Source organism: Folsomia candida, unplaced genomic scaffold, assembly GCF_002217175.1.
Source record: "Folsomia candida strain VU population unplaced genomic scaffold, ASM221717v1 Fcan01_Sc006, whole genome shotgun sequence".
In the NCBI taxonomy this organism is placed as follows: domain Eukaryota; kingdom Metazoa; phylum Arthropoda; class Collembola; order Entomobryomorpha; family Isotomidae; genus Folsomia; species Folsomia candida.
The window spans coordinates 2,329,377-2,341,287 of record NW_019091198.1 but is presented as its reverse complement, the minus strand read 5'-3'; the positions used below and the strand labels follow the sequence as shown (position 1 = coordinate 2,341,287).

The 11,911-nt window shown below is 38.0% G+C and overlaps 1 protein-coding gene across 2 annotated transcripts; it reads left to right on the top strand.

Annotated features, from left to right (window-relative positions):
* Positions 1-1,118: 1,118 nt before the first annotated feature.
* On the top strand, positions 1,119-9,379 carry LOC110850865 (nicotinamidase). 2 transcript variants are annotated; one of them, XM_035853350.1, is made up of 10 exons: positions 1,119-1,296; positions 1,446-1,729; positions 2,883-3,012; positions 3,111-3,167; positions 6,772-6,876; positions 7,248-7,382; positions 7,461-7,592; positions 7,667-7,835; positions 7,914-8,056; positions 8,128-9,379. In XM_035853350.1, exons 2-10 carry the CDS (start codon positions 1,593-1,595, stop codon positions 8,233-8,235), a joined length of 1,116 nt encoding a protein of 371 aa, XP_035709243.1. In that variant the 5' UTR covers positions 1,119-1,296; positions 1,446-1,592; the 3' UTR covers positions 8,236-9,379. The 2 variants fall into 2 exon arrangements, with proteins under 2 accessions (XP_035709243.1, XP_021954149.1); XM_022098457.2 differs by having other exon boundaries at positions 1,119-1,306.
* Positions 9,380-11,911: the final 2,532 nt, after the last annotated feature.

Here is an 11,911-nt window from a genome sequence, read left to right as displayed (position 1 = left end):
TTAAATTTATCTATACAATATCCTAATAAAAAATTTACTCGCACACGTTTTTTGAAATTTGCAACCTCATTTAAGCAAGAAAGTGCATGTACAAAGAAACCAAACCGTTTATAAGAAATAATATTTCTCATTAACCCGGCTTCCGAACCGAATCGTGTACTTTTATTCCAGGGAAATCCAACCCGGGTATTTCATATATTTTTAGTTTACAAGAATCAACTGGTTTCCGTTTCGGTTGATCTGTTCCCATGCAGTCATTAAAATTACAAGGAGGATAAGAGGCTGGATTAACCAACCAATATAATCATTTTTAGCAGCGTTCCTGCAACAGTTGCTGTTTGTGCTTTGTGTTCTTTGTGTTCTTTGTTTGTGGTGTAATTAAACCAACGCTAATGCATCCTGGGGCTAAAAAGAGACCGGAATTTTGCAAAATTGGAGGAGCTCGAAGAATTTATAAACTTGTTTAATTAGTCCTTGTGAGATGGTAAGCTTTCCATGCAATCTCATCCTTTATTGTGTCCATCAATATTGTGTTCATGTCGATAAAGTCGTCATGTCTCAACATAATAATTTATGACTCGTTTGATACTTTGTTACTTTTAATGGATATTCTGCTGACCATATGCACAACATGTGATTGAGTTGGAAACGTGATTATCGGCTTCTTGTTATTGCCAGTCTCATGCAGACAATTTTATTTATTGCCAGTCTCGGATACTTGTCTTCAATAGATCATTTACATACATACCTTTTTTCTAGAGTTGTTTTCTTTGTGAAACACTCTGAATGAGTATGTACATTTATAAAAACACAGCAATTAAACGAATACACGTCTGAGTTTTAGAGTAGTATCATACCAAGTATTTACTAATTATGGAGATAAACTACATGTATATGCACTCAATTTTCGGGGAGATTTCATTATGTGGTTCATTTGCATGTTGCTCTTGTACCTAGCTTCACATTCACTCTAATTATTTTCTTGATTGGACATGGTTTTTAGTTGGACTGCATGTTGTGACTGTGACTATTCGTTGTTTCATGTTTTCATGTTTATGGGTTTGCCATGCAGATCACTGGATCTACTTCAACAACGAGATGCACAACGTTTCATACAAATTTGGTAGTGTGCTTCAAGAGTCACTGGAGTAAAGTAGTCTACTCTACGTTCCACACAAAAAAATCGGTTTTTCCTCGTGACAGACAACCCTTTGACACTGCGGTCCCTCAATTATCACTATTTTCATAAACCAACTTTTCTCGTATAGCTCACGTGCTCGAGTGCCAGTTAAGAAGGTGTGGATTGGTATGTGAAAATATGCCGCACGTAGGCCAAATTAGTTGTTCTTTGTACTGGAGCCCTACGTTCAAAGAGGGTCTTTCTTTCTCCTTCCGTGCGAAAGGAGTGACGGGGGTTGCTGATTCCGCATCCTTTATTATTCCAGGTGAGCAGAAGCAGAGCAAGACGGAGCTTCTGGTTGTGGTCGTGACTGCGGAGAAAGTTTGAGTCTTTGGAGTTTTGGGGTGGACGTGGACATCGGCGAGGTATTAATTGAGGTGAGCGTGGAGTGAGAAGGTCAGTACCAGTCGACATGGCCACGGCGAACGGGTCCCAATCCACCACCACCTCCTCTGGAACCTCATCTCCTACTGGCGACAACAACCCCTCCTTCGTCTTCACGCCAACCACACCCATGGAAAACTGCTTCCTCGCCTTCGACACTGACGGGTAAGATACACAGTGATTTTTTTGGCAAAAGCTCATTTTTATAAATTGAAAATTGTCTGGAAATTGAAAATCCTTGTATCATTCATCCCGTCATGATGTTTAGAAACTTACAATTAGTAAAACAAATATTTTGTCATATGTAGTATGACAAAAAAACTTGTGCTTTTAATTTTCCTGTCATGATTTGAAAGATTCGGAAAGGTCAATTAAGATTGCATGGGAATCATAAAGAATAGAAAAATCAAAAGTTTTTTGTCTCATACTTTGAACTTGCATTTGTCAAGGTCTGATTGTTGAAATTTGATTATAAATCAGATGGGTGGAGTAGAAAATAGGAAATGAGATTTTTTTTCAGAATCTCCACAGTAAATTACTGGTTTTCCAATTGTAATTACGGTTGACATTCATTTGTGTGTAATTTGAGATGTATGTAGACTAATTCCAATTTATGGAGCTTCCAATTTTAATGACATTTTCCGAAAAAAACTTTAATTCGATAGCTTTTCTGATTACTCATTTGTAAATGTGCTGTTTGTCCTTCAGCATTATTCATCTCATCCGCAGTAGTACGACAGCATTGTTATTATTAGTATCAAATTATCCTCGTTTCTTAAACAGTGAAATTGAAGCTCAAGTTTGGAACATACTTCTTCCTCGCTTTGATTAGAATTTCTTCATGTTCATTTTTCCATGCAATCCAGACATGAAAGACGTGATGATTCTTGTGTAGTAAGCAAGTTGTAGGGTTGATCCGTAGAATTGACATTATAGTAGTATCCGTAATTTAACGATGTTTGATCGATATTCTGACTATTAAAATCAATGCATACGTACGTATACACATGTTTAGCTGGCGTATTTGCTCCTTTTTAGCAGCTTTGAATTAACCAGATGTCATATATACATACTACAATAGAATCCCTTAATTTTTTTAGAGTTGGATGAGAAACTAGGTTTTTTACGATGTGGGGTTGATTGTACTTTTTGACAGTGCACAAAATTGTAATGTCTGATTATTTCAAGGATGTGTGAATTGCATGGGTGTCATGTCATGATTTATAATGATGAATTCAGCTACTTTAATTAAGGCTGCTACTATATTTCCATTGGGTCAGTTTCTAACATTATATTCACCATTTTTACATGCTTTTAGGGACGGGTGTTTAAATTACCAAGAATTTGCTGTGTTGTGCCGAGCTTTGTTTCGCAATGAGCGGGATAAGCCTTATCACATCGAGCCAAAATCGTTAAAGGAGATGTTTGATACCTTCGACATAAATCATGTAAGCTATTGACCAGAATGTCCCAGTTTTTACTTTTGTAATCTACAATGTGCTTTTGTAAATTTATATTTATGATGGTTTTGTACATATGTTCATAGGATGGTTTAATTGACGAAAAGGAATTTGAATCATGTTGGCAGAAATGGATTCGCAAGGTATGTTCATTATCTTTGCCCACCTAGCAAATGTATTCAAACCTCACAAATTCTAGCAAATCATTGTACTCAAGTTGAGGGACATTAGAGAGACGAAAATTTATTAACCCCGATATATAATTCCAAATTGTTGCCATCACCTCTCTCGTGACTTCGATTTAGCACGTTCGTAGTTTTCGATAGTGCTGCCTATTATTCCGGCCTCCTGCTAATAATCATTCAATCAGAGGTGTCCTTTGTTAAGCTAGAGACCCGTGAGTTTGACGCGAACAATTGTGCCGAAAAAATGTATTTATCACTTGTTCATGCTGCGTACTTACAATGAGCGTGGGCAAAATTTCCTATAGCTTTTTGGAGTGCATATGGCACTTACTTATGAGTGTTTTGTATGTAAGCAATTTCAGTGCATACCACTAAAAGATTTTCCTGCTGGATGACCGTTCAATCCAGCTGCGCCACTGCATATGCACGTTGTTGTTATCATGCATGGTACTTTTCTCCTCGACATGCTACTACCTACTCCTTCCAAGCAACTAATGACACCAGAATACCATAAATAATGAAGGATCTCATTGATCAAAAGAGCTGGGTACTTGTAGGTACACATCCGTGGTAGTCACCATACATTCACTCCTCGCAGAAGAGGGAGAAAGAGGACACCGTCGCAAAAATAAGTTCCTCCAACGCCAAACAATGCGGAAAGGAATAATAATGAATTTCGGTCAAGTCGTTCATTCCCATGTCACTTTTATTTTTGAGACCGGACGTCATTTTTATTTCCACTGCTACTACGAATCCATTGTTTGAAAAGTAACTCATGACCTGACCACAATTCTGGCCATGCTTTCTAAATACATACATATTCACTCAAAGTGAAGCAAGCAGTTGGTGGACGAGTAGGTCAACAATAATATTTGTACAAAAAATGGCGTGTTCCTCGTATTCGGTTGATGTTCATGTTACATTTATTTGCTTATCATGATTGCTGTCATATTTGATGGTATTCATGGAATCTGAGAATTGTGGTATCTACAAGCTCAAAAAGTGAAAGGTATTTTCTGCTCGAGTATTCTCTCACAATTATTTACTTTTGCTGAAGCGTCCAGCAATTCTAATAATAAACACATTGTTGTTCATTTCTGCACAATCACAAGTATTCTCAAAGTTTGAATGCAAATTGGCGAGTAGATATAAGCAATAATGTAAATTAGGCGGCTAGTACTAAAAGTAAGTATGCATTTATTTCGCACAACTTTCAACTGTCTTTCCTTGCTACGCGAAACTGCGAAAAGCTCCACGTGCCTTGCCATTGATCTGACTGATCGTAATAAATTACAAATATGAATTCATGGTATATTCAATTTGAATTTCTCTCCGAACAATGGAGCTATTTGAAGTATGTGAAGCACACTCCTTTACCATTGGTTTACTTGACTTCGAGATATATGCCCTTTCATTGTAATTGTCTACATATCCGAGAAACAAAGCGTCATTGTTTGTCTTAAGTAAAGGAGTCACATCACATCATCAACACCACGATTCCTGAAATCAGGACGGCACTTAATCCGGGTTTATCTCAGGTAGTTTCACCGACGGTGATTGTGTGTCGAGTGAGTGAGTTCGACGCCGTGCATGCATATGTAGTAGTTAGTTAGCAGTATAGTTAGTTGGCCATGGGGTGAATCGTGGTGTGAGTCTATTGCTCAAGTTTTGTAAATGCACAGAATTTCATCCACTTGGTGCCAGGCACCCAGCATTGATCCCAAACAGGCCATGACATTTCCCTTCCTCGTCTTACTCGTACTTCAAGTGACTGACTTTCTCTCTCTTTCTTTGGCGTCTAATGGCGAATGGAGTGGTGGGGAAGCACCATTGACCAGACAGAAACCAATTCAGTAGGTTGCTAACATACTGGCAATCATAGTTTCACTTTATGAGCATTGAACACTCTTCTCATGTTTCCAACAACTTTCTCCATTGTCATTTATTTCAACTTTTCCTGTGAATAAGGTCTTATTCTAAAAATACTCTTGGGTACAGGCTACTATTAGTTGGGACAGGACGATGGGTGTCCAAGATTAGAAAACAAAAGTTGTAATTGGGTTGCGGTGCTGTATAGTTCTGCATAAATGAAGCCAAACTCAAATGTCGACATTCGCCAAATTTCAAAAGAAATGTGTTGACCATTGTAATAAATCAAAGGTCGGAGTTGGGTTCGCGAGGAATTAGGTTTAATTATGTGAAATGTCAGGATGCATATAACTCGGACCTCATCCAATCAGTGGCTGATTTTTCCTTGGGAGTGCAGGTACTCGGATGTAAGGGCTTTTAGTTACGGGGCACGTTAGATAAGGTGAACGATAATGACAACCTCACCCCGCCTCAACCATTAGCTAAACTTTTACAACAATTCTTTCCTTTCTTTCCTCTCACCTCCAACTTTTCACGAGCTCACACAAAGAAGGCCCACGGTCCGACTTTCATCGTCACGAATAAAAGAAAATTTGCTTCTGCATAGGCAAGAATAGAAACGAAATGGAAAAAGTAATTTAAGCCATCCACACCCGATAGCAGTTACCCACCTCCGGTGCAAATATGTCAGCAAATAAGTTACAAAAATATATTATGCATGTCTGTGTATCGACAAATCACATACAAACCTGTGTAGTTTGACCATTAAATAAAGTAGACGAAACTTGGCAGCCATCAAGTCATCATTGCAAGGGGGATGCCAAATTAACTTAATCACTGTGTCAAACAATAGAACACTTGACCTTTAGATTTTAGTAGTTGGTGACGTCGGCAGTACTAAATTATCACCTTCGTATCACCTTCGACACATGTATTAGAGGCAAATCATGGCATAACAAAGTATAATATCGATAATGATAAAAGACGATGATAACCCAGGGCTGGAAACACACATGTAAATACTTCATTATATAAATTACGACGCAAATTATGGAAAGGGGAAGTTGGTCCAGCATAGTATTGCATAATTCTGCATACACACGTACGTATTTATTAGGTACATGCTGGGAATTTGATAAAAGTCGTCGTTCATTCCGTATTGTCGTGTCAGGTCGACTCGTGTTGTCCTTGAACCGGAGAAACATCCGCAAATTATAGAAACCTGCAACCTTTTTATGTCGTTTCTTCCCCTCCTTTATTTATCACTGACTGATTAATTAGCTGAAAGGTTGGGTAGCATAACAATAATGGAAGGAAAGTATCCACGCCGGATTTGTTTTATTGTTTGTAGAACATCCGGTTGACTTGTGTCATTCATGGTGTGGCGTGGATATTCATACGTGAATTTGCCTCGCATACATGTCGCAATGCAGACATACCTGATTTTTGTTTGGTGATTAATGTCATGAGACACGGAACTGACCTTCAATTGAGTATGTACAGAATACTGTACGAGTACATATGTACGTACAGTGTATCACTGGCTACTACCACTTAATTTCACTGACTTCTTCATACATATCTACCTACTGCATATTATGTAAATACGTGGTTTCATCCATCATCGTCATGCTTTCGTAAAGGATAATTAACGCCACATATGAAAATTAATCAAGTTTTCCCTATTTCCTAGATTGTTCGTCCCATCACGGCGTTGGTGGTAGTGGATGTACAAAACGACTTTATCTCCGGCTCTCTGTCCATTTCCAACTGCCCTGCGAAACAAAATGGGGAAGAGGTATGAACAACGTACAAACGCATTTTGACATGTATCCGAAATAAGAATAAGTGTGTATATATCATGATCACAAATTGATGCTACTCTGCTGTCACGTTATTATTAGGATTTCCCATTGACTCGATCGTCGTGGTGTATTATACCACGACAAAATATTTTATATCGTTAACCACAATGCCACAAAAGGCATATGTGTGGAGACCCACACCAAATATTGCTTTCACTTTGCTTTCACTTAACTCTCGACAATGTCATACACACTTTTTTGTGGGGAGAAGAGAGAGTTAATGACAAACGGGAGTGAAAGTGATTGGATTTGGTTTTGACAATGAGACCATGTTTTGTTACGCCGATAATGTCATCCATTCCAGGTAGTGGAGCCCATCAATCGCCTATTGGACTCGGTCGAGTTTGACTCTGTCTACTACACACTAGACTGGCACCCCGAAAACCATATTTCATTTCTGGATAATATCAACCAAAGAAAGCTTCATTTCAGCAGCAAAGTAAGTGTGAGGAGCCAGTTGTAAGTGTGAAATAATATGTAAGCCCACGTACTCATTCTTTCATGATTGGCTGCACAGATTCCAAATCCGGATGACGCAAAGTTGTACGACACGGTGACGTTTGAAGGGCCGCCGGTAATGGAGCAGAGGTTATGGCCCAGGCATTGCGTACAAAATTCATGGGGTGCTAAAATGCATGAAAACTTGAAGGTATTGAATTATCTGGAAATCATTTGAGCAGAAATGTACTTCAAAAAATTACTCTTTTTCATACAATCTCGCAGATAATTGAGGGGAGTCCGTTTATCTACAAGGGAACAAATCCTGACGTCGACTCGTACTCTGCATTCTGGGACAACTTCAAACTCTCTCAGACTGCCTTAATCACAGAATTAGAGAGCAAGGGGGTGACAGACTGCTATGTTTGTGGACTTGCTTATGACGTATGTGTGGGTAAGTGTGGAGAAAGAGTGGTCATGGAATATGCAATTGCTTATATAAATTAACACGAATTTCCATTCTCTAATTCAGGTGCGACTGCCTTTCACGCCGTAGAACTGGGCTACCGCACCGTGCTTATTGATGACGCCTGTCGTGGAATCACGTTGGAAGATATTCAAGCAACTAAACAAAAGTTGAATGAGCATCACGGCGTTGTCATTCATTCCGATCAAGTGAGTGAATTAATTTCGTGTACAAGTTTATTATGGTCTGAATGAGTAGTTAAATAAATGCAAATTTCCAGGTGAAGGACATGGTTCAAGGGAGAGACAGACATCCAGAACTGGGACTTAAATTAGCATTTGAAATCAGAAAGCAATTAAAACGCCAGAACACAATAAATGACGAATAGCATTTATGACACAGCCACATAATATTAATACAGCTAGGAGTTAGGTAGGATAAAAGACAGGTATTAGTAAAATATAAATACGTACTTTCTCGACAACAATTTCTTCATATCATACCAGTTTTGTTGGCAATATTCTGTATCTAGTAAGTTGTGTGCTGAGATTGAATTGGTATGGACTCAAAAATGGAGATATGTGTCGCTTAAATAAAAAAACTGCGTAATATTAAAATGATGTATTTCACAGTAAATTTGGTATCTCGAACAGTATTCAGCTGTAGTAATAGCACTAAATAAGCAAGATTGTTACTAAAGTTCGAAGTATTCCAGCATCTATGTTTAGCACATCTCTTAATTTGAAGCGCAGAACATTTTACAAACACTAACAGATTTCAGTTTAAAGATAAAGTTTGTAACGGTTCACAATTTTTTTGTAAACTCGCCTTTCGTATCAAAATATCCTTCTACGATCTACACAATGTATTAATTTGTCAACAATTGACAATGGCGATTTAAGGACACATAAAATTGCTGATTTAACATGTAGTAATTTGATAGGTGAGCTGGTGGTATTAGTTTTGCTCGTTGTAAAATTACAATGTTGAATTAAATCCCTGATCTTGTATTTCTTTAAACGAGGTGAAATCTGTTCGCGTTTTTGAACACTAATTATGAGTCGCTAGCCTTCAAATTAAGGGATTGATGAAACGAATGCCTGGTCATTATTAGTAAAGTACAGATTTCTAAATGTTACCGGTTGAGCTAGATATTCCGTCCAGATAATTCCGTGATAGTCCAAGTATTCCATTTAACCTTACTTGTACAAGTAGTGATTATATAAGGACAATTATTGATATATATGTTTTGACAGCAAATTTCTTGTTAGAGCAGTACAAATGAAATACAATGCATTCGGCTCATCTTAAAAATGAGACATTAACAGTGTAAGTGGTATGACATGATTTTATGATTATGCAATTGTCCACCCACCTCTGTCATAAGTTGGTTGGAGAAACATTTCTCATGAAAACGGCCTTTATTCGATGGCATACATTGTGTAGTTGTGTTGCTCTATAGGCTTAATGCAAGTCAATTTGGCAATTATGAAAAAAATATAAGTGCGAAATAAAATCCACTTACTACAAATGCAAAGTTGATTACGATTTATTCTAAAAATCTGGAATGACAAAAGTTGCATTCCCAGTTCAGTCGTTACTTGACGCATTCCGTGGCTACAGGTGATCATTTTAAAATTAAAAATCAATATAATGATTATAATAACCTCATAATCTTACGAAGTTGATGACAAATCATGATTTACATAAACAAAATCAGTACCCAATCACTATATTACGCGTACTGTACTGCACATTATCCCAGTGAATATAATTATCTGTTTTACTATACTATATAGATTTTTTACATTTAACCACAAAAACTCAGAAATTACTTATGTATAATCGCGTAAAAATTATACATTTCATTTGATAAAACTGCAAGTAAAAATATGAAAATTGTTCACTTTCTGGCAGAGTTCTTAAAGTTGAACTCCGTTGAATTTCAGTCTCATTAACATATCGGGACCAATAATTGTAACTGATTAATGTATAATACGAACCTGACTCAATCGCTCGTCACCTCACACACACTTTGCACTTGGGCAGTAATATTACAAGTAATTCTTTGTGCACTGTCAACCTTTCCTCAAATGGTTATGATGAGTCTTAAACCTCTCAACCGAAAGCAAAAGCTGAAAAAGAGTCGTTAAAAAACAAGCGAGCGGATATGGTCCATAATGATGAATGGATTTGTTATTGTCCATGAATAAATTGACACGTATTTAGGTACGGTGCATGCACCGAGGTTAGTTGTTGTCCATTAAGACACACGTTCCGAGAATAGGGTTTCATTATTGGAGCCACGATAAGCAAATCTCGGCACGACAAAGGGTAAGTACATAGGTTGTAAATGATGCATTACAAATTAGCAAGGCGGAGACGATGTGCGAAATACAGATGACATAAAAGTGTCTGACATGTGTCTCATGTAAAATCTGGACTTGAAATCAGTAAAGTTGCATGCAAAAGTAGAGTAAAAAAGGTACTGTAGCCAGAGAAATGACGTATAAAAGCGTGTTAAACCTCTTTTCCAGGTTTCATTCTGAGATCGTCAGTAGGAACTTTGTTGGTTTTCATATCTGCCTGAGCAAGGGTGGCAAGGTTTTCGCCCTTACGCCCAAGTCGATTTCCTACCCTTTTGATACATTTTTGAATAATTTCTTTTAATGGCTTCATCGCCTTACGACCTTTAGGGACCTTGGATTGTTGAGGGGCCACAGTCATTGGAGGAGGGGAGAAGAGGCCCGGAGTTTGACGTCTGATGCATCTCCTCACACCCGAATCGTATTTCGCATTTTGGGAAAAACTCGTCCGTTCCAGGGCGTCATCTCGGGTCTTTTGATGCGTCCTCGCCAATTCTAATTTCTCCCAAACGTCTTGTTTCGAGTTGATGGTGTCGAAGGACTTCTGAACCCCACGAACTATCCCCTTTTCACTGAAGGAGAGGAATAGTCCGACCGATTGATTGGAGTATGGTTGGGAGTAGATTCCATACGTCTCTCGATAGATTATGGAAGAATTGGCTGGCTTTTGCTGGAATCGACAGTTCTTGTGAGGAAGATTCTTCTTTTTTCCCTTTAGTTTTGAAAAGTAAAGATTAGCTTGAAATTTCCTAAGAAAAATTGTAAATATTGTATGTGGAATCAAATCTCGGGTAACGTCTCACCTTGTCCGACAGGTGGTAAACCCTTCCCTTTCGCGTCATGCAGATATATCCACCGGACGCCACTGGTTCAATAGTCATGAAGCCGTCGGTGGAGTTATGACCCGTCTTGTAATCGACAATCATAAACCCTGAAAGATTAGAAAATTTAGTTTGACCGGAGAATTTTGATCAGTTATCATGTTGACTTAAATTCGGAAACAATCGTGAAATCTTTAGTTAAATTAATGATATTTAGATTTGTCCCTACAAATAGGTAGTATAAAAGCCTATTTTGCATTGACAAATATGTGCAAGAGAAAGTCACTGATATAAGTAACTAAAAATCTAAAATAGTCTAACAAAAATGTTGTCACATTTTTTGAGGAGGCAATTTGAGACTACTCCAAAAATTTAGCTTCAAAACTTACCAGATATCGTGGGTCGGCCTTTGCTTGCAATTACGTTATCCCCTTTGACCTTTAGGTAGGAGTCCTGGCAGTTGATGGTTACCACAGGGGTCGAACGACCATGTGTATGGCTGATTAATAGGAGCAAGATGCCTCCAAAAACGGGAAAACTTAGTAACATTGTTTCAGCGATTTTTTACTGACTCGTGCAACAATAAAATAAGTTCCTTCGATTAAGATTTCTTCTTGTCAATTAGTCACTAAACAGTTTTAACCGAATATTTTATTCACACACGATATTTATCGCACGTTGTACAAAATGATACTATATCACAAAAAGGACTAACACCAAGACGAGGAGATGAGACTATGGGACGGAGTGAGTAGGTGGTTGGGGTCAATTTGAGACTGGTTTAACTGGAGTTGTGAATGTGGTGTGAGTTGGAAAAGCGAGATTGGAAGATCCAATGCGACCGATTCTAATTGACTGACTCTGTCCTCATCATGTC

What these genes read in the sequence shown, in the direction of transcription:
- LOC110850865 (XM_035853350.1), top strand. Translation starts at nt 1,593, where the DNA reads ATGGCCACGGCGAACGGGTCCCAATCCACCACCACCTCCTCTGGAACC. An exon ending in ATACCTTCGACATAAATCAT is followed by an intron (nt 3,013 to 3,110) that starts GTAAGCTATTGA and finishes ATATGTTCATAG; the next exon opens with GATGGTTTAATTGACGAAAA. An exon ending in TGCTTATGACGTATGTGTGG is followed by an intron (nt 7,836 to 7,913) that starts GTAAGTGTGGAG and finishes TCTCTAATTCAG; the next exon opens with GTGCGACTGCCTTTCACGCC.